Raw genomic sequence first — 23,489 nt, forward strand, 5'->3', positions numbered from 1 at the left:
AGAAACTGAGGCTTGGACAAATTATTTGTACACAGGTAGGTATAGTTCTCAAGCGTCAGAATATGGATTCAGCCCCTGATTTCAAGTTGTGATTGCAAATTCAAATTATCTTTGTTACAGGGGAAGGGGAGGAGTGGAAAGAAGGGACGTCAGAAAAGAGAGGAAAAATCTACAGAAGAGAGAGTGAGAGAAGATAAAAATGAAGAGATATAGGGAGTAGTAGGAAATCCATAGGGAAGTAGAAATATCAATAAATATAAGGTGGGGAGCTGGGGAGCTGGGGAGCTGGGGAGGTGGGGAGGTGGGGAGGTGGGGAGGTGGGGAGGTGGGGAGCTGGGGAGCTGGGGAGCTGGGGAGCTGGGGAGGTGGGGAGGTGGGGAGGTGGGGAGGTGGGGAGGGGAGGTGGGGAGGTGGGGAGGTGGGGAGGGCTGGGGGTGGAGATGGCGAATTAACTGCAAGCCAGGTTACTAGCCAAGCAATTGGTGGCACCAGGAGGAGGAGGAGGAGGAGAAGGAGGGGTTTGGCAAAGGGCAAAACCAGGGCAAGACATAAAAGGAAGATCCACTAACTGGCTAATGCCTTCGCTAATCTTCAACAGAGGGCAGTTTAGAGACTTAACAGCAGCCAATACCAAAGGAAGGTAAGTGTTGGCAACTGGGTCTGGCTCCAAGCGCTGGAGCTGGAAAGTGCCCAGAGCCCCTCGGCCGCTGTGGTGCCAGTGCTGGGACCTTGCGAAGGGCCGCTGGATCACTTCGCAGAGAAGCGCTTTGGGGCCCCAGCAGCCTCAGCAACATGAGTGAGCTGTACAGCAAAGCCCAGACCATCCTGCTCCGAAAAAAATACATCGGGTGAGCGGCTGGGCGCAGACTAACTTTGGGCTTGGGGGTGGGGGTGGGGGCGGGATTGGAGCGACAGCGGGAGGCAGGGTTGGAGAGGGGCGTGTTAGACGCCCGAAAGCAGGCAAAGACCTGCTGTGCCAGGGTGGTCGATCCTTGACCCTCCGTAGCCTCTGTGCGCCCGAGGGTGGAAAGACAGGTTAGGAGAGGGGGCCGGGGCCAGTCCCAAGCAGAGCCCCCGGGGAGCCAGGGATGCTGCCCACCTGCACGTATGTTAATGCCTTGGCGCGCCGGGCAGCGCGGGGATTGGTGGGGACGAGTAGAAAGAAGGGGCGCCGGCAAAGAAAGTTAGGGAAACTAGACAGGAGCAGAGAGAAGAAAGGAGAGAGAGAGAGAGAAGAAGCAAGAAAGTGAAGCGGGGCAGGGGAGCCAGGTGGTCAGGGAGGGAGACGAGGAGCACACACACACACACACACACACACACACACACACACACACACACACACTCTCCACCTAGATCTCCAAGTCAGTCCCAGACCCAGGAACAGCATCCCTTCTCCCGCTCCCACACCTCCTCCAGGGGCACCCAAGGGCTCCCCGAGCCGGGGTTGCCCTGGGCACCTACCTCTGCGGGTAGCCGACAGGAATCGTGCGAGAGAGCCCCGAAGAAATGAACCACTCCCAGCCCTCCCTTCCAGAAAACTTTCTTCTCGGGACTCTGGAGGCCAGGGGGCACCCACGTGGGACCCGCCAGGCCGTCCCTGGTCCCTCAGAGGTCTCCTGGACCCAGAGCGGTCTCCGCCTTTACTGGGGACCTTTCCATGTCCCATCCCTGACGCCCTCATTTAACTGGCACAAGTAGGTGCCTTGTTGCCTGACTAGCTGTCCCCTCCCCCACTTCTGTCCCTTGCCCAGTCAGCCCTAGGACAAGAATAAGTGCCATAAGACCGAGTGGCCCGACCAAAGCAGACCGCGGGGTGGGGGACAAGGCCTTGGGAGCGCCAGCGAGTCCTAGCTGGAAGGCCTCCTCTTCTGCTCCCACTATCCCGAATTGTATAGTCTTCCACAAACACGTTGGCTTGCCGCTGACTGTGAGCTCCTTGAGGGCAGGGATTCTTTCATTTCTGTATTTCTGTAATTGCTCTTAGCACATAGTAAGGGTGCTTAATAAATGCCTGTTGATTGATATGACTGGCACCAGGGAGCTAGAGGGATTCTGTACTACTCTAAGACTAGGGCAAGTAGCATGCTAATGGAGGATCTACTCAGAGTGTTCTCTAATTTTCTTCTCAGAGAAAGAAATATTCAGGCTACTGAAGCAAAAGGAGTGGTTGCCAAAGCCAACCAAATGGAAGCTTTGTCCTCTGAGAACTAAGCACCAGTTTTGTTGTTTTGTTGGGTTTTTGTTAGGTTTTTTTTTCTGGAAGAGAAAACTCACATGGTTGTGGAAGCAAATAAGCAAAAGGAAATTTAAATTTTATGAGTGGTTTTCTAATACTTCATACTCAAGGTTCCTAGGTGACAAGTGAATTTGATTTCACTTTTAATAAGTGCTTACTATGCATTAGATGCTAGGATAGAAAGACCAAACAATCATTCTCTGTCCACCAGGATTCTAAGAAGAAAAGACTATAGAATTTCTAACTGAATGTGGCCTTAGAAATCATCTGTCATTTTACAAATGAGGAAACTGAGGCCTTCAAAAAATCACCCACTAAGGCAGACTTAAGACACAAATCTCATTCCTCAACGCAACCCAGTAGGTTTTCCTTTCTAACCCTGCATTCATTATAGCACAACAGTTAATCATATAAGAAAAATTTAGGGACCACCTTAATCCAAATAAGCTACTAGATCTTGCTAGTAGCCTCCCTACTGTTTCATTTGCTTCTATTCCCTCCTTATCACAACATTCTTAGACTATATGTATATTTACACATGTATATAAATTTATATTTCTCCCATCCACATCCATAAAAGTGTGTAGTAGCTGATGTCAAAGCCAGAAAGGAGCTGTGTTCAACTGTACTGAGGTCCTGGCATCTGACCCTGCAGAAATCACTTCATCACAATAATCTAGCAGCTTTTTATGGCTTGAGTTGCAGAGAAGTGCAATCAAAGGTTCACTGTCAACCCTTCATAGATTTTACATTTGCTTTGATGGTGTTTAGATGTACAGTCCCACCTATCCTATCTACCCTATCTACCCTATATCCATTTTTTGAGGCAGTTAAATGACTTACCCAGGCTCATACAGCTAGTGTCTGAGGCAGGATGTGATCCCAAGTGCTCTATTCACGAAACCAAGCTGCCACTGTAAATGTTTTAAGGAAAGGTTACATGATTAAGAAAAATTTACAAGCAGTTAATACAATGGGAATCAATTTTAGAGTTATTCATAATAGGCAGAGTGCTATGGTGGATAACAAGCTGGTTTTGTTTTTGGGAAATTGTGGGTTTGAGTCCTACCTCTTATACACAACTATGACCCTGGGCATGTCATATAACCAGTCAGCAAGCATTTATTAAGTACCTTGAATGTGGCAGGTACAACCCTAAGTAAGCACTAGGCTTACACAGAAAGACTGTCCCCAAGGAGTTCACAGCTTAGCAGGGGAGACAAACAACAAACAACTGTGTACAAGCAGATGGGCACCAGCATCAAGATGGATCCCAGATGATATCCCAGGATTTTCTTAAGGATTGATACATAGGGTTTTAAAAAATATTTTATTTATTTTTCTAAATACATGCAAAGATAGGTTTCAACAATAATTTTTGGTAAGGTTTTAAGTTTCACATTTTTCTCCCCCCTCCTTTCCCTTCCCCTCCCCTTGACAGAAAGCAATCTAATAAAGGTTATACATTTGTAATTATGTTAAATGTATATCCATATTAATCATATTGTGAAAGAAGAATCAAAACAAAAAAAACATGAGAGGGGGGGAAAAAAGCATAATGCATAAAACAAATTTCAAAAACTGAAAATAGTAAGCTTTGGTCTGTATTCAGACTACATAATTCTTTCTCAGGGTTTGGATGGTATTATCCATCATAAGTCCCTTAGAATTCTCTTTTGATTATTGTACTGCTGAGATGAGCAAGACCATCATAGCTGATCATCACACAATGTTGCTGTTAGGGTGTACAATATTCTTCTGGTTCTGCTTATTTCACTCAGCATCAGTTCATGCAAATATTTCCAGATTTTTCTGATTTCTTACAGAACAATAATACTCCATCACAATCATAAACCACAATTGTTCAGTCATTTCCCAATTGATGGGCATCCCCTCAATTTCCAATTCTTTACCACTCTGAGAAGAGGTACTATAAATATTTCTGTAATTGTGGGTTTTTTAACCCTTTTTTTGTGTCTCTGGGACACAGACCCAGTTGTGGTATTGCTGGAATAAAGGGTATGCACAGTTTTATAGAGAAGTTTATTTTTAAATATTCATAGATATTCTGTATTTCTAAATAGAAATATTGAACTTTCATACTTAAATTCTCTCTGGAAGAACTTTCGTCATTGTCAGGCAGGTGGCACAGAGGACAGTGCTGGAGACAGGAAGATTCATCCTCCTGGATCCAAATCTGGCACTTTAGCTGTGAGCCCATGAGCAAGCCAATTAATCCCATTTTGCCTCATGTTCCTCATCTGGAAAATGAGCAGGAAAAGGAAATGGCAAAGCACCCCAGTACCTTTGCCAAGAAAATCCCAAATGGAGTCAGAAAGAGTTGAACATGACTGAAATGATTAAACTATAAATTATTAAGATTACATTCTAGAAACTCTGTATCCAGTGGAATACTAAAATGTGGTTTCCTTTTGTTTTTTTTTTTTTAATGCTCACAATAAGAAACTAGGCCAGGTTTGTTTGTTTGTTTGTTTCAATGCTCACAGTAAGAGACTAGATCAGGGTACAGAAAAATAAAGACATTATTCTTTCAGAATGTTCTTTTGAGAATTCAGTACCTCTCATCATTTGTGAAAATATTCTGCATGATACCAACAAGCACACAGATCTACACTTCAAACATTTATGCCTGTGTGATTTAGGCAGATTATTAACTTCTCTCTCAACCTCAGTTTCCTCCTCTGTAAAATGAGGGGATTAGACTAAACAACTCTATGGTCCCTTCCAGCTCAAAAAAAAAAATCTATGATCCTATGACCTCAAGAGGCAAAGTAGAACAATCTCCCCATTTTTGGAGGCAAAAACCAAGGCCCAGAAAGTTTTAAGTGTCTTGCCTAATTTTATATAAACAGAATCAGAAGCAGAGCTTGCACCCCCACCCCCACTCCCCATGTCTGACCCCGGAGCCCGGGCTGTTTCCATTTTACTGCACAGCCTTCAAGTATGATTAAGCTCTTAAAGATACAGTTGTAATTTCTTTACATGGTATGTTTTATGACTGAGCTTTCCCCTACCAAAAGGGTCAAATATTTTGCCATTATTTTATTGAAAAACCATTAGAATTATCACAGAATTTGACTGGCATTCATGGGAACATAAAAATCATAAGACTTAGAATTTGAAGGGGTTACTGAGATCATAGGCCTAGAACTTTGAAGGGACCTCAAAATATAGTCTAACCTCTTCATTTTTATAGACAAGGAAACTGAGCCCCAGAAAGGGGCTTCTGACTTCAAAACATTATACATGCCTATATATATGCCTCTATTCAAACTGTCCAAGGGAGGAAATAAGAACAATGACAAGAAGAGCCCTTGATATTTGGGAATAAAATATTAGATGAGATAAAGAGCACCCAAATGGGGGCAGCTAGGTGGTGTAGTGCACTGGCCCTGAAGTCAGGAGGACCTGAGTTCAAATCTAGCCTTAGATGCTTAATACCGATCTAGCTGTGTGACCTTAGGCAAGTCACTTTAGCCCCATTGCCTTGCAAAAACAAATTTTAAAAAAAGAGGTGAAAGAATACCAAAATGTTATGAATATCAGTAGCTACTACCCAAGCCTTGCCTTAGAAGATAAAATGTTGCATCTAGAGTCAAGATGTCCTCCATTCAAGTACTATTGTACTAGAAGGTCATGATGATCAACCAGACTTCAAAAAATCCTGGAAAGACTTGCATGAACTGATGCTGACTGAAGGGAACGGAACCAAAAGAACATTGTACCTATCAACGACAACATTGTATGATGATCAACTATCTTGCTCTTCTCAGCAATACAATAAGCAGAGACCATTCTAAAGAACGTGTGATGGGAGCAGCTAGGTGGCGTAGTGGATAGAGCACTGGCCCTGGAGTCAGAATGACCTGAGTTCAAATTCAGCCTCAGACACTTAATAATTACCTAGCTGGTGACCTTGGGCAAGTTACTTAATCCCATTGCCTTGCAAAAACCAAAAACAAATAAAAAAAAAAAAGAACTTGTGATGGAAAATATGATCTACATCAAGAAAAGGAATTATGGAGCCCGAATATAGACCAAAGCACACCATTTTCAATTTTAAAAATTGGTATTATATTCTATGTTTTTTTCTTCTTAATGGGTTTTTCTTTTTGCTCCAATTCTTCTTTCATAATATGATTAACATGGAAATATATTTAATATAGTTATACATGTATAATCTTTATTAGATTATTCTCTATCTAGGGAAAGAGCAAGGGAAGGAAGAGAGGGAGAAAAATGTAGAATTCAAAACCTTACCCCCCCCAAAAAAATGAAATCATATATATATATATATACAGTAGGAAAAATAAATAAATTTATTTTTTAAAAAAGTCCTTCATTCCTATTCTGTCTCTAATGTTCACTACCTGATCAGACAATTCACTTAATCTCCATGGAATATGGTTTACTCATCTATAAAATGTGGCCATTGGATTTAGTAACTTCTTAGGGGCTCCTTCCTGCTATATATTTGTGATCTTACATGATTGTGCCTCAGTTTCCCCATCTATCAAATGAAGATGTTGAATTTGATGGTCTGAGGTCCATTTCAACTCTGTCCATATGTATTTATAAGGTTTTTTTTTTTAATTTAGTGCTCTTCCTTAAGGTTATGGCACAGCTGCTTGATCTGAGCCTTTCCTGAAAAGTTTAGGGATACACTGTTAAGCTATAGGTTTGACTCTGTCCTTACAAACCTTTTCCAGTTTTGATATCTCCCACTCTATGATTCTGAGTAATGGTAACCAAACCAAGATTGCTTTTCTGTGATGATTTTTAGGCCATCCTGTAAAGTTTTCTTCGCCAAGGACCCCCTCAAGATAATTCGGGCTCAGGGGCAATACATGTTTGATGAAAATGGGGAACAATACCTGGACTGCATCAATAATGTCGCTCATGGTGAGTGCAGGGGGATACATTTTGTGTCCAGGGCAGATTTATTGGAGCTAATCTATGGGACTGAAGGCTAATCAGTGGCACTGACTATGAAAGACAGGCCAAAGTTTGAAGACTGGAAAGAACCACATTTCTTCTGGGTTTGGTGCTTCCCTTCATTTACCAGGCATTTGGAATTGTAATGAGTTTCTTGGGCTTTTTGTTTCCTAAACTCCAGTGGGACACAGTCACCCAGAAGTGATCAAGGCTGCTGTGAAACAGATGGAGCTGCTAAATACAAATTCTCGATTCCTCCATGACAGCATTGTTGATTATGCCAAGCGCCTTTCCGAAACTCTGCCAGAGAAACTATCTGTTTGTTATTTTACTAATTCAGGGTATGTTTTCTTTTCATCCTGATTTCTTCTCTTCCCTTCTCATTTTATTTCTTTCATAAATAGATCCATATATTACTGAAAGTGACCATAGATTATTTCCTAAAAGTATATGGAACATCTGAGAAGATGCTCAAATAGTTTGAGAACAGTCTAGGCTATTAATTTTGAGGATTCTCTGGTTCATGATTTCTTCAAGTCATTCCAGAATGAACTGTTTATTAAACCATAACCATTTTTCCCCTTTGTAAAGAATTTCAAGACATCTTTAGGATCTGAATTATGGTTGTGAAATATTCTTGGCTTCTTGAGTGAAATCTCATGAAATAATTGTGGAGCCATATGCTGATGGAGAGGCTTAAGGTCCTTCTTGTGAGTTCATAATGTCCTCCTTATCTCTGATACCAGGATCTCTAACCATGTGACTCTTCAAAGAGTTTTTTGTTGTACTTTTATTTATTTTTTTTGTTGTGTTCCAAGTATACGCTCTAATAGCAAAACACTGGCCCTGATGATAGGAGATAACATTAGCTCTTCTTAGTTTAGGGACAGCTTAGGTGATGCAGTGACCTAGAGTGCCAACCTAAAGTCAGGAAGACATCTTCCTAAATTCAAATCTGGTTTCAGATCACTTAATCCTGTTTTACCTCATTTTCCTCATCTTTAAAATGAACTGAGAAGGAAAGGAAAACCAAAATTATCTTTGCCAAGAAAATCTCAAATGGGGTCACAAAGAGTTGGATACAACTGAATAGCTCCTTTAATGTATCTTTAGATTCTATAAAGGTAAAGCAAGTAGAGAGCAATTATTATCACCTCCTTTCCATAAGAAAATGTATTTACCCGACACAACTTACTCTTCACAATAGCAACTGGGAACAGAATTTGTACTTCCCACTGTTGTAACCATATTTAACAAAGACCTCTTATTGTCCTAAATGTTAGCTTCACTGCTGTGGGAGAGTGAAGCTAATGCTTAAAAGGGACCAACAGTATTCCTTTTCTTAAATATGTCTGTCTCCATATCAATGCCAAGTCAAAATTACCCGAAATGTATGAGGCAGCATGGCATAGTAGATAATAGCTGGGTTCAAGTCATATCTTAAACATCTACCTTTAAATCCATCATCTCATGGTCTTTTGATAAGAGCTAGAAAGTCCTGCCTCTGACATTCTGAATTTTGATTCTTGGCAAGTTTCCTGACTTGCTCTGAGGTAACTTTCTGAGGCTATCTGTTCCCAGCAGTTGTTAACCTACATTGGAAGAGAGGGAGAGAGGGAGAGAGGGAGAGAGGGAGAGAGGGAGAGAGGGAGAGAGGAAGGGAAGGAGGGAGGGAGGGAAGAAGGAGGGAAAGAGGGAAGGAAGGGAGGAGAGTAGGAGAAAGAAATGACTGACTCACAGCATCTACAGCTGAGAGGACCAATGCATATTTTTGTGTACATTATCATTTTAATTGGAATTATAGCTCATTGTTGCTTTTCTTAGCTGAGAAGAATTAAAATAGGTGTGAGATTTATATGGAGGACCCACAAAGGGATGATGGAATAGAACTAATGCTTTGTATTATGAACTGTCCATGTTTATGGAATATTCATGTTTAGCATCAAGACATATTTGCTTCTAGCATTTTCTTTTTTAATTGACTTAGTCCTTTCTTTCTGCAAACATTTTAGCAAAAAATTATGTAAATGAGTATATTAAAAAGGACTATATTTCACCTACAGCCCTTGATGTCTCTCTTTCCAGATCTGAAGCCAATGATCTTGCCTTACGCCTGGCTCGGCAATACAGAGATCACCAGGATGTGATCACACTTGACCAGTAAGTCTGCAACAAAATAATTATGAATGAAACCAGTTGGTTTTTTCTATACTGTTTTGAGTTAGAATAAAAGACAAGGCCACATTAATTTTACTATTTCTCAATTGACATCTAAGTATACTAAGTGAAGGGTGGATATAGGATTTAATGTTTTCTGTTTTTTATTATTTGAGGACTTGCAGGACCAGCATCACTATATAACCTGACAACCTTACTCAAATTGTAAGCTACTATATAATCCATTTCAAAGAAAAAGTTTTAAAGAAACAATATATGTGTGTACATGTGAATGTAGAGGTATAAACAGAAAAGGGAATACACAATTATATAAAATATTTGCAGTACATTTTTCTACATTTTCTCATGTAGATATAAACATTCTACTTTATCTACCAATAGCATTCTAATTTTTCCACCTGATATAAAACCATGCTCTCCTACTCCCCAACAAAAGTTAAGCAGAGGACACAATTGGCAATTTGCCTTCCAGAGGTTTATTCATAACTAACTATTCTTTGTAATTTAAACATACTTAGCAACTGCTAAACTCCAAGTAATAACTGTATAACTCTGTCTCATATCCTGAGTAACTGTACAGAAAAATGAGATTGAGATAATCACCTACATGATCAGTCAGCTCATCCAAATTATTGATAAAAAGGAGCAATATTTTTAGATTTAAGATCCTGAAATTCCACCGAGTTCTTGTCTCTTAAATCACAAATCCCTGACTGAGAGAACATTTATATGGAAAAATTATGTTTTATACAAGTCAGATTTGTGGAACAGAGAAATATAGCCAATGCATTTGTAGGATTCTAAAGCATACACCAATTTAGATCAATAATTAGAGAAAATATCAAAATGCATTCAATACCTTTCTCACCAATCCTTAACTATTACAAAACCCTGACTCTTTTAATGTTTACTTCTCCCTTGGCTTAAATAGATTTCATCTTATTTGCTTACTTTTGAAATAAGAATCTTCAAACACTTTACTGTGTTGTCTGTATAATAAAGTCAGTATAGCATCAAAAGCCTTGGATCAATGTCCCTCTTGACTTTGATCTATTTTAATGCGACACTTTCCTCCTCACACTCTGCATTTTCTTATTCTTACATCTTTTTCTTCCTTGACTAGAAGTGAAAAACCAAAGATCACAGACACTTAGTTCCTTAACCTGTTCTGAATCTTAATTCTTTTGAAGATACTTCCTACATCCCTGCATATGTATATAATGTATATATGAATAATATGTATATGTATAATGAATGGCTTTATATAGATATGCAATTGCATATGTGTGTGTGTATGTGTGTGTATAATCTTGACAACCTTAGTTAAGATCATTATTCTTTCCTCTCTATTAAAAAAATCATTTCTCTAAGAGCTTTCAGTTACAGAATATAAACTTTAGTGTTAAAGTGTCTTTAAATAGATTTTTTTTAAATGGTATCTGTTGTGGTGTGGGGGAGTCTCCTTCTGGGCAAGTACAGGGCACCATTGTCATAGGGGAAGATGGAAAGAACAGCTAGCTCATCCCCTCCCCGGACCACTCTTTTCAGAACTGAAAGGCTTAGCTTTTTAAAATACCCTTTCCCACATAGGTTTGGCTAATCTTTTGTCAGTCAATGGACACCTGACTTTCTAAATGTATCAAAGAAATTATCTCACATCATAAACACTTCAGGTTATAAATGTATGTGTGTATACATATATGTAATATAGTTTACTATATAATATAATTATATTATAACATACAATAATATTACATATTATGTAATATAGTTTATCTGCTCATTACTTTCTATGATTACATCAGTGGGGGAGAGACTATATATTAATATATAAAAATTAATTTCTACATGTGATTTAAAGACTCAACAAGGCGAGGTAGGAAATCTCAAAACAAAATAATTTATGTTCACTTAAACCTACTATTTCATCAGCAAAAAATATTTGTTTTTAAATTGAAAGTATCATCTTAAAAGTCTCATCTTTCCTTTTCACATATATGCATGTATATATGTTTGCCTGCATATATGTAAAGAGGCCAATGGAAAATATTGCCAACTTGACTTTGTTAAACAGGGTGTGCTTGCTAGAATTGAATGCTATTTTCTTCATTTCTTCTTAATTATAGAATAATATTAATTTTAAGGCATTAGAGGAAAGCATCCCTAAGAGCTGTATTACTCTTCTTTTCAGTGCTTACCATGGTCATGTTTCTTCCTTGATCGAAATTAGTCCATATAAATTTCGAAAGGGCAAAGATGACAAGAAAGAATTTGTACATATAGTAAGTATACATATATTAATTTCACCTACCTTGGGAAATAGGATTGCCATCTTCACTGAGATTAATTTCTAGGAATGGCTACTATTACTGTACCTTTGAATCTTGTTTACAATTATCTTTGACCAGTGTGTACGACCGTGTTACTGTCTTTAAGCTTGAGTTGCTTTATCACAACCTAATACAAAATGATGTAGTCAAGTTTTAAAAACAATTGCGACCCTATAATTTTCAGTTTTCTTAAAAATATAATAACTATGAATTTGATTCCTTTCTGTGTTCTCAAAAGAAAAATTGTGCATTTTCCTATCATTTTCAGCTTTGAAAGTTTGATAGTTAAAGCATTCATCAGTTGGCTAAAGTGAACAATAACTCTTCTCTTTCCTCCTTATCTCCCTCCCCAACATAGTCAATAGTATGTTACAACTTTCAGTTTATCTGGCTCTTCAAAATCCCATTTGGGGTTTTCTTCAAAGATATTGGAATGATCTATCATTATCTTCTTCTACTCATTTTACAGATGAGAAAACTGAGAGTGACTGGTTCAGGATCATAAAGCTAACAAGTGTCTGAGGTCAAATTTGAATCAGGAAGATGAGTCTTCCTGACTCCAGGTTCAGCTCTCTATCCTGGTGTCCCGGTGTCATTAGCTACCAAGAGATAGAGGACATGGATGAAAATCTTGTCTCTGATGCTCACTAACTATATCAATTTATGCTATTAAAACCCCTGGGACTCATTTTTTTCATATATGAATCAGAGTTTAGACTAGGTGACCTAGAGTTTCTTTCAGCTCTGAATTTTAGATTTCTATCATCTGAAACTTAAATAGGTTAAATAGCCTGTACAGTTCTAGAACTATGATTTTATACAAGCTGAACTTTCATACTAAATTTTCAATGTAGAAAATCTATCTTTTGGCTGCTTTCAGGCACCAAGCCCAGATATCTACCGAGGAAAATATAGGGAAGACCACCCAGATCCAGCTGGTGCATATGCAGATGAGGTGAAGAAAATTATCGAAGAAGCCCAGAAAAGGGGACGGAAGGTTTGTATTTACCTCTATAGACATAATTTAGCATCTTTCACAAATTAATTTTAAAGGGAACTTGGAATTGGGAAGCAAAAAATAACTGAAGCAAATTTTATGGGCTTAAATTTTTATTATTCTTTTATGGTATTCTTTTCATTGGTACAAACTACAAAAGGGTGGGGGAGGGGAGGGGCAGTGGGGACTGAGGTTCATCTGCAAGAAGAATGAAGAACTTGATTTGGGATTTCATCAGTGTTGGGGATTCCTATATGACCACTGCCCTCTCCCTGTTGCAGAATGAGATCATGCTTTGGGGGGGGGGGGGGCAAAGTGTTAGACAAATACCACTTCTTGTCCAGTAATCCATTTCCATTTTACCAAAAAGAGTGAAATTGAAATGGATTACTGGACAGGAAGTGGTATTTGTCTAACACTCCAGTAGGAAATGGCAACAAGGGCTCATGTTGATCTGAGTAGAAGACATAGTGATATCTGGGTTCCAGGGCCAAGCTAGGTTTTGAACAAAGACTTCAGGGTATTCTTAGAATTGGCTCAGCTTTTGGAAACTAGGGAAGATCTGGACCCAGTCAGATCTTCTACAATGTCTGAAGAAGAAGCCTGTTAATGTAAACCCACCTTTTAAAGTTTAAACAAGTCCCTAATAGTCAAAAACAGAGCATTAGTTAGCCGTTTTTTCATTTCAATCAAGTTCAGTTTAATGAAACTATTGAAACTACTTTGGGGTTTTAAAAAGCATAAAATTTCGAATCTTCATAATACAGTGAAGACAGTGCTGAACTTGGAATATGAGAGATGTGGATTCAAATCCTGATGGTGATCGTTGACAGTTGTGTGACTCTGAGTTAACCCCACATCTCAGAATATAAGGGAATTCCACAGGATTACCTATTGTATCATAGAGCAGTGCTAAGGAAATCACAAACAGGAGGTCATCAGTCATCTTAAATTATTAATTTGGAATTTGTGACCTGTGTTTTAAAATTATTTTGATTAACTATTTCAATAGAGTCGATTTCTTTGGTAATCCTTTATATCTTGTTTCATTATACATAAAATAAATTATCCTGAAAATGGGTCCACAGGCTTTAACAGACTGCCAATGGGGTCCAGGACACAAAAGTTATCAATTCTCCACCTAGTGTTCTTAACATTTGGGCTTTTTAAAAAAAATTATACTTGGGGCAGCTAGGTGGCGCCATGGATCAAGCAGCAGCCCTAGAGTCAGGAGGACCTGAGTTCAAATTTTACCTCAGAAACTTAATAATGACCTAGCTGTGTGACCTTGGGCAAGTCACTTAACCCCATTGCCTTGTAAAAGAAATTATACTTATTACTAACAGAAAGTCTTCTCACCTTCTTCTTTTTCTTTCTCCTGCATCTTCCTTCCTCTCTTTCCCTACTCCCCTTCTAACATGTTTTCTTTTGGGTATTGGCACTGTATACCAGCAGCAGAAAATAATTGTTGCCTAAGAAGTGAAAGCTCTTGGAAGCTTCCAGCTTTTTGACTATAAAGAGTCCCTTCATATGTAATGCCCCTTTCTTTAAGGTGCACATTTCTGATCAACAGTGCTTCCAGGAAGATTGTGATCTCTATTTCATGGCAACTGTTAGTGGCAAGAGAAGGATGCCTAAGTTATATGGGAGGCAGTAAATAAAATAAGATTGACACCCTACTCAAAGGGTGCCAAGCTGACAGAGGAAGCCAGACCTAAGTTGAAGGTTTCAAGGATATGAGATCTACAGACTTTGTTCTTTGTTCTGAAAGAATCATTTTCTTATTTACATCTTTAGTCACTGGAAACACTCCACCTGGTGGTATACTCTCTGAAAACCCTTGAACTAATGTGAGAAAAACCAAGAAAGCCTTTTGCTAAGTGGTATAGTAGCACCAAGCCCAGTATTTAGAGCTAGGAAGTCCTGAGTTCAATTCCTAGACTCAACTACTGACTAACCATCTCTCTTAGCAAGTCTCCTTAACATTTCCCAAAATTAATTTCCTCATGTATAAAATGGGAGTGATAGTAATAATATCTATTTCTTGGGGGGGGGGGTTATTGTAATGATCAAATGTAAAATACTTTGCAAACCTTAAGGTATAAATATTAGCCATAATTACTATCATTTAAGAGGCAGTATGGCATAATGAATAAAGATATGGCCTTGGAACGAAGAAGATATGAGCTCAAGTCTGTTCTCTGTTCATTTCTGACTTTGGGCAAGTAAGTCACTTAACCTCTGTTTTCTAGAATAAACTCTTTAGGATTATAAATTGTAGAGAAGATGTCAATCTGCAGTGACTGTTTCGACATCTGAAAATTTTCTTTACCCACACAATAGCAAGCCCAATCGTTGTCATCATCATCATCATCCTGGCTCTGTAGAGAGAAGGCAATTCTTACTTTCATGGATTGGCATAATTAATGCTGCATATTTTTTCGGACTCAAATGAATTGTAATAATGCTTCTGTGTAAAAATCAAATTTGTAAATATCAAAGGCTCCCTCTTTTTTTTTCTATGCCTGTGGTTGATGATGCAATACTTTAGACTGCACTGAATTGGTGACCCATGCCTCACACCTTGTGCTTGATGGACTCCTAATAAGAGCTTTTCTATGGAATCATTGTATGGCTTCTTTGCCCTGCCTACAGTGCCTTTTTTTCTTTTCTAGCACATTCTTGAAATTAACTGATTTGTAAAGGAAACCCATTCTGGTCACTGGGTGTACAAAGAGGAGACAAAAAGCTTCATAGACTCTGACTTCATCTCCTTTCATGTAGATTGCTGCCTTTATTGCTGAGTCCATGCAGAGCTGTGGAGGCCAAGTCATTCCACCAGCAGGTTACTTCCAGAAAGTGGCAGAGTACGTACTAGGTTTGGGGCACACTGAGCATTGTGACAGCTACCAACCAGATACTGCTTTTACCCATTTTGATCTTCTTTACTCTTCTAATATTGTAATAGATTTACATGTAAATTTGATGCAATTTGGTTTAAATGAAATTGTAGTCTATTTAGTAAGTTTACACTTAGTTGCATCCTCACATTTTAGTATAGAAATCAAATTACTGTTTTGCAAAGCAATTGGGAAAATTATCTCCTTTTTTGATACCATGGGCACCTTTATAGAGTCTCAAGACTATCATATTTTTCTGTTTTTCATCATGTCCCTTTGCTTTTCAGATATGTCCACAAAGCTGGGGCTGTATTTATAGCTGATGAAGTTCAAGTTGGTTTTGGTCGAATTGGAGAACATTTTTGGAGCTTCCAAATGCATGGGGAAGACTTTGTGCCAGATATTGTTACCATGGGCAAACCGATGGGAAATGGACACCCACTATCCTGTGTAGTGACAACCCAAGAAATTGCAGAAGCCTTCAGTGCTTCTGGAATGGAATATTTTAACACGGTAAATTTTATTTCCAGACAGTTTTAATAAAGAGGAAAGTGATAGGTGCTCCTTTGTTTTCTCCAGACATGGAAAAGGTAACTTAACAATTCTATCAAATAAATTTCTTACTTCAATATGCACTTATTGTCAGTGATTTTGAGGAAATCATTTCCTTCGTGAAGCTTAATGTATCTCATCTGTAAAATGAGGGAGGTTGAACCAAATGACCTCTGAGGTGGGTCCCTTTCAGCCCTATATCTAGAATTCTAGAATCCTAAGTGCTTAGTGTATGAAAGATGTTCTGGGTTTTAGGGATTCAAACATGAAACAGTATACATAATTGCTTCTCTTTAGGAGTTTACAATTGAATAGATTGGAAATAATTCAGTTCTTCCCTTCCCCCCCCAAAAAAGCCCTTTAGTGGGAATTATGAAGAGGAGAATAGGTGTGAAGGAGAACTCCCCCCCAAAAAAAACATCTGAGTTACAAAGAGTTTATTTCCAGTAGATTAGGAAAAGCAGGAAGAAATAGAACAGTACAGGTAAGAACTCAAAGACTAGAATGGAACAATAACATAAAAGAAAAAGAGTTAGTTCTAGAATCCCAGCCAAAGTCTAATCAGAGCAAGTTAGGCACCATTTGTCCCAACTCAGCTAGCACTCTCCTAAGTCTTATACTTTTTTTTCAACTATTTTGTCATGTTTCCATACACTTATAAATAGTTGAGTTGTTAAACCATCAACATAGCTGCATTTCATTTATGGATGACACAATCTTTGCATGTGTTTCATATCACATATAAATTCATATATCATCTATGAAAGCCTTTAGATTAAGAGGCACCATTTAAAAAATAACCTAAGGATATAAGGCTTCTGCTATAACAGTTGCTGAACTTTTGTCTAGGGAGAGTTTGTTTCTTTGAAGATTTATCTCAAATAACTTTTAACTGAGACTTGAAAAGTTGTTCTTGTGGAGCATAGCATAAAAGAATTTGGTATAGCTCAGATTCAAATCTATTGAAATTCAAATCTCACAAAACTATTGGTGAGGGGCCAGAAGATGACATTTTAGAATTAGCTTGTTGGCTTTGCCTGAAATTGCCTTACATCAAACAGTGAGTCAGTGAGCAAAACTTAATAAATAATATTTATACTAATCTTTGACATCCAGTGTTTGATTGTAAGTAAAAAAATGCCCTTCAGATTTAATTTTTTGAGCTGAAGAATTTGAGCAGGATTCCTGGTGGATGAAGGGAGACCAGTTATCCAACTGCTGGGTTTTGTCTTTCATCTTTGTCTGTAGTATGGAGGAAATCCAGTGTCCTGTGCTGTTGGCTTGGCCGTCCTGGATGTAATTGAAAAGGAAGATCTCCAAGGAAATGCTACACGGGTTGGAAATTACCTAATTGAGTTATTGAATAAGCAAAAAGCAAAACATCCATTAATAGGGGATATCAGGTATGTTCATAGAGAAGGAATCATGTGACATGATAATATTTTGACCTGAGAAGTATGTTTCTAACTCAGTACTCAAAGGTGTAAAAATAATTGGTGTTTCCCTCCATTTTACATTCTGTCTTGTAGGTACATGGTTATTTGAATGCTGTTCCCTCCATTAGAAAATAAGTTCATGAAAACAAACTGATTTTTGTCTTTCTTTGGACTTAGTACTTAGTAGCTGTACTTAATACATAGTAGCTGATGATGTTATTTTAAATAACAAGAAAAATTAAGTGAGAATCATCTACTAGGCAGCTAGGTGAGACAGTTGATAGAATGCTAGGTCTGGAGTCAGGAAAAAAACCTGAGTTCAAAACCTGCCACTTATTAATTGTATGACCTTGGACATGTAACTTAACTTCCCCTAATCTTCAATTTCACATCTGTAAAAATAAGGCTAATAATAACAAATAACTCCCAATTTCTTTGAGGTTAAAATGAGCTGATATATGTACAGTGCTTCATAAACCTTATCATTATTATCATCAATATTACTACTACTACTACTACTACTACTACTACTACTACTACTACTACTACTACTACAACTATAGTCCTAAGAAGCTAAAGAAAGTTAGGGATTATCGTCTTTAGAGAGGCAATATGGCAATGGGAATAGAGAACTGACCAAGAAGATCTAGGTTCAAGTTTGTTCTCTGATATTTACTGACATGATTCCAGGCAAGTCACTTAATCTCTGAGTAGTCAAAAGACTTAGAAAAGAGATGAAGACTTTTCTCATTCATTAGCCAAGTAGGAAAACAAATCTTATTTTGAAAAATAATATTGTTTTTAAAAATAATTAGTAGCTTCTTACTGTGGTTTTGGTTCCTTAAATTAGCCTGAATCTGCAATCACTAGAAGGTCAATGACTACTAAGTGAAGCTTAAACACAAGCAATGAGGATAATGTTGCTTTTGGGGGGGGATGAGGCTTTCTCCCCTGATGGAATGAATATCAATTCCTCCTCCATCTTTCCTAGGGGCATTGGCTTATTTATTGGAATTGACTTGGTGAAGGACCAACAGAAAAGAACCCCAGCCACTGCAGAAGCACAACATATCATCTACAAGTAAATACACCTTTTATTTCTGTGCCTAGTTTGGCAAATCAGTTATTTGCCAATCCAGCCATGTCATATGGAGTTTGAGAATTCTCTGCCTCTCTTTCATCCAGGAAAAGGGCAATTAATCATCTGCTGTGTGGGTGGTAGTGTTTGAATGTGAGGGAGAGAAAAGGGGATGAGAGTAGTACATTTGTGTATCTGTTACCCTCCTAGAGGGGCTCTTTATGTTTTGCATTATTATTCTGAACTTTTGACATATATTTACATCTATATGCATTTTTCTCTTAAATAGGATGAAAGAACAGAGAATACTTATCAGTGCTGATGGTCCCCATAGGAATGTTCTTAAATTAAAACCACCAATGTGCTTCACAAAGGAAAATGCTAAATTCATGGTGGAACAACTGGATAAAATTCTAACGGGTTAGTTTTGCAACTCCCTAAGCTGTTCTTCTTTTTCATTTTCCTCTAATCTAATCTGTCCAAAATCCATCAGTCTCTTACTGTCTATGCCCAGAGCTTTTGACAGAAATGCCTATGCAACTTTAGATTCAGAATTGAGGGATAAGAAAAAAGAAGACAAGAAATCTGGTAGAAAGTAGTGCCACTCTAAAAAAAGAAAATGACTATTATTTGCTTTTTAAAATTTATATGTCCCTTTATAGGGCGAGGAAAGGTTTAACTTGTGATTTCCTTAATATAGGAAAATGTCATAGTAAAAGCCTCTTCTGATGAATATCAGCACCTTTGTATATGAGGACTTAACTGAATGCCTAATTCACTATGTTCTAAAGCCTCCCAAATATATCCCTAGCATGAGGTTATTACAAGCTCATACATTTCAGTCTCATAAAATATATGTATTCCCATTTGATACAAATAATTTAAGCTTTCAGAGTTCTAAAACTTCCAACTAAAGTCATTTCACTGATTGAAGCTTTATTTTCAAAATGATGTCTGATCTTTTTCATTCAGTTTTAAGGAAGGGCCAGAGATATGTGACAGTTTATCAGTTATTTCTCTCCTTAATATCTACCCATAGTTCATAGGATCACAGATTTAAAGTTAGAAGGAATTTTAAAGGTGATAAAGTTTAACCTCCTCATTTTACAGATGAGGAAACAGATTTTGCAGAATATAAGAATTTAGAGTATTATGTAAATAAATTAAAACCAGTAAATCATCCAAAAATATCATTTGAATACTACCTTAGTGTCTTTCTCCACTAAATTTTTATTGAAAATAATCACCATCATAAATTTTAAAAAAATTTTAAATCATCACCATCATAACAATAGCAACAAGAAAAACAAAGCAAATTCTTGGACAGAAATCTCAGATCTAAAGCCAAAAGGAATGTCAGAGGCTGCCATCTATCCCGACTCCCTCATCTTACATATGAGGAAGTTGAGATGCAGAGAAGGAAAACCTTATTTATGCAGTAAGTGGCAAAAGTAAGAAATCCTCTGCCTTTTGAGTTCATAGTCTTTCTTTGGTATTTTGCCACCTCCTCAATAAGCAGAGAATTAGCTTTCCTACCACTTACTGATTTTCTCTGTGATCACAAATGATTAGAGAGAGTAATGGAAGAAAATGACTATCAATGAATGCAAACCCATTCACAATGAAGTCAGTAATGTCAGTATAAAGGGCATGGTCTCACCAAGAGGATGAACATTTTTCAAGTCCATGTTGCAAAATACTACAACAAAAAGGGAAAGATATTAGCTAGAAAGACTAGTCCTACCCCAGATTAGTAAACTAAAACCCAGAAATGGAAAGTGACATTGTAGCATCAGAGATTTGGTACTAGAAATGGGCTTTAGAGGTCAATAAGTCATTTAGAGGTCAAGAGGTAATTTTATATGTGAGTCAACTGAGTTCTAGAGACTCGTACAGAATCAGGGCAAGATTTGAATTCAGGACCATTACTAAACTACTATTCTACACCAGTATCAATCTATCTCATAATAAACATAGATATTCAATCAACATTCCCAACAAAACAATCATCTGAATTTATCTTCATCATTGCAGTTCAAATATATTATATGTCTGTTTATTTCAAGCACTATGATAAGCACTACGAATGCAAAGTTGAAATAAGATATATTTTCTGTCTTTTAGAAATTGCAATTTAATGAAGTGGAGATAACACTTGGAAATAACTATGATAAAAGATAGATTATAACAAATGTAACAGGATAAGTCCAGAGAGTTTTGAGAAGATTGAAGGAGAGAAAGACCTCTTTTAGCCAGGGAAATGAAGATAGGTTTCAAGGAGAGTAGTCCCTGAATTAGGTTTTGAAGCTAGGCAAAGATTTTTATAGATGGAGATATCTATTTCATGTCCTGGGGAAGACTGTAAGCAAATGAATAGAGATAAGAGAATAACAGGCTAAGAACAAGGCATTATGAATAAGTTAGATTGGTAGTGATCTCAGCTACATTTGAATCACTACTCCCCTTTTAAGCATTTTCCCCTTAATTATTAGTTTCCTGAAGAAAACAATTAGGCTTTCTTTTTCTCTCACTTTTCAGGACATTCTCCACAGTCTAAATTACTGATTGGAGAAAAATCCAGGACACTGCTCTCCCTTGGTTAGAGGGGAAACCTCATTAGCGCTTGACAACATTTCTCTTTTCCTCGAACATCTCAGCCAAAGCCTTCCTAGTCTCAGCAGAAAGTAGTAAAGGTTTGGTAATTGATCTAATTCTGTTATATTTTCCTTTGTGTAGTTTTAGAAGAAGCCACAGGAACCAAGACTGAAGTAAGCTACAACTTTCCTTTATTTTTTTTTAAATGGGAGTGGAGGGTGATGAGGGATTAAAACTTTCTGCAGTGACCAAGTCTCCTTTGCAAGGTTGGCAGTTTTGTAGACATATATAAAATATTTTCCAAATTAAAGAACTAGAAAGGATCATTCTATTTCTCCCCTTGAATAAATCAAGAACATCTTAAACTAAGCTATCTAGAGTTCCTTTTTAGTGAGGAGTAAAAGGGATTCTCATATTTCATCAGAAGAATTCCTTCTGTTGGGGAAGGACTCCCATAGGACACTAACAGAGAGGGACTTCCACACAGGCCATAAAGTGTTCATTTTCTGAAACTTTGGCTTGGATTTAAATTTGGTCCAATCAGCATAGTCAGTGCTTAGCCATTATTTATATTCTCTTAGACCTATTAAAATTGGGGATTTAAACTTCTTGGGATCAAATGGAATTTGCCTAAAGAAAAACCATTAGGTTTTTCCAAAAATCACTCTCAAGTTTGTTTCAGATATATTGTCTCACATTCATTTATACACATGCATCTAGGCATACAATGTTTCCCATAAATTGAAATGAAATATCTGTGAAAGAGGAGGAAAATGGACTTGGAGCCTTGAACCCAGACTTATACTCCCATTTCTAGTGAAAAATAGCTATAGAAGGAACCAGAGAAGAGGTTCAATTCTTGTCAATTATACTGAGTAAATCTACTCACGGAAATTTGTTTAACTTTGAATAATTCATTGGCATTTACTTGGGCTTATGTTGCAGAGACTTAATGAGGCAGGCTCGGACAGTGTCAGTGATAGCACCATTCAAGTGGGTGAAAACATCAATAAAAAGAGAAATGGATTGTATGCAGAAAAACATACAATACCTGGGAAAAGGATCCGGACATAAAGACTGGAGGCTGCCGACAAATGGAACGGATGGATTTAAAGAGAAAGAAAGAAGTACCCAATAGTTTTCTTGAGTGACTGTTCATTCTATTTGGATTTGTGAATAACCTCATCAACAAACCATGAGCAAAAACCAACAGCTAATCAAAACACCTGTTCTAGGAAATCCCTACTTGACCTTTGTGAATCAGTGCTATGTATAATTTAAATATGTAAAATCAATGTTGAATAAGTCCCATGTGTACTGTTTGAATTTTCATGATTAATATTAGAAGCAAAACACAGTAAGCTTCTCAGATTTGAAGCTTAAGGGATCTAAATAAACTCTAGCTTTTATAATTTAATATGTAAATGTATGTCTATGTATAAGTTGCAATAAAATCACACATCCTAATTTTACATATTTTATATATATATACACACACACATATATATACACTTACATACATGCCAAAAATTAACTAGGGGTGAGTAATATATCCAAAGTCTGGGTGGGAAAGTAATAAAAAAGGTAAAATTGTAAAGGAATCATTACTAAGGAAAAGACCAGCAGATTATAGATATCAGTTTTGAATCTGACACTTTCATTTTATAGCTGAGAAAGCAAAGTGATTTGTCTAAGAACACATAGGTAGTAAGTAGCTGAACCAGAATTTGAACCCAGATGCCCAGACTCCAAAACCTCTTTGACTATTCCAAGCTGCTCCTATTTAAATTAAGGACTCCACAGGGCCATGTTCAAGCTATTCCATAGAAAAAAGACAGTTTACTGGGAACCATTTGACCTAAACGTTCTTTAGTAAAGACTTCCCTTTCATAATACAATAAATATTTCAGCATTGGGGTTGAACCAGTCACTTGATAGGATCCAAAGGTGTTTTCTGAGAAAAGTAGTACTTGACTTGCTGGTACTCCTAAATTACACACCTGTGAAATATATTCTTTTATTTAATACATTTTTGTTTATTTCATTAAACATTTTCCATGTAAATTTTTTTAACAGTCACTTTTTATTTACACCTTTATTTTATTTTTTCTATTGACATGCAAAGATAGTTTACAGCATTCATTTTTTGCAAGCTTTTGAGTTTCACACTTTCACTTTTTCTCCCTCCCAAGATATCAGTTATACCTGTGCAATCATGTTTAACATAGTTC

The 23,489-nt window shown here is 37.5% G+C and overlaps 1 protein-coding gene across 2 annotated transcripts; it reads left to right on the plus strand.

Annotated features, from left to right (window-relative positions):
• Positions 1-559: 559 nt before the first annotated feature.
• On the plus strand, positions 560-23,198 carry ETNPPL (ethanolamine-phosphate phospho-lyase). 2 transcript variants are annotated; one of them, XM_074228734.1, is made up of 13 exons: positions 560-640; positions 7,041-7,159; positions 7,374-7,533; positions 9,278-9,352; positions 11,562-11,652; positions 12,581-12,697; positions 15,482-15,564; positions 15,885-16,110; positions 17,398-17,552; positions 18,577-18,666; positions 18,953-19,083; positions 21,400-21,431; positions 22,204-23,198. In XM_074228734.1, exons 1-13 carry the CDS (start codon positions 576-578, stop codon positions 22,330-22,332), a joined length of 1,473 nt encoding a protein of 490 aa, XP_074084835.1. In that variant the 5' UTR covers positions 560-575; the 3' UTR covers positions 22,333-23,198. The 2 variants fall into 2 exon arrangements, with proteins under 2 accessions (XP_074084835.1, XP_074084836.1); XM_074228735.1 differs by lacking the exon at positions 560-640 and adding an exon at positions 647-848 and having other exon boundaries at positions 22,204-23,196.
• The last annotated feature ends 291 nt before the right edge of the window (positions 23,199-23,489 follow it).

This window comes from Macrotis lagotis, chromosome 3 (genome assembly GCF_037893015.1).
Source record: "Macrotis lagotis isolate mMagLag1 chromosome 3, bilby.v1.9.chrom.fasta, whole genome shotgun sequence".
NCBI classification, from domain to species: domain Eukaryota; kingdom Metazoa; phylum Chordata; class Mammalia; order Peramelemorphia; family Peramelidae; genus Macrotis; species Macrotis lagotis.

What these genes read in the sequence shown, in the direction of transcription:
- ETNPPL (XM_074228734.1), top strand. Translation starts at nt 576, where the DNA reads ATGCCTTCGCTAATCTTCAACAGAGGGCAGTTTAGAGACTTAACAGCA. An exon ending in TGTTATTTTACTAATTCAGG is followed by an intron (nt 7,534 to 9,277) that starts GTATGTTTTCTT and finishes CTCTCTTTCCAG; the next exon opens with ATCTGAAGCCAATGATCTTG. An exon ending in ACTGGATAAAATTCTAACGG is followed by an intron (nt 19,084 to 21,399) that starts GTTAGTTTTGCA and finishes TCCTTTGTGTAG; the next exon opens with TTTTAGAAGAAGCCACAGGA.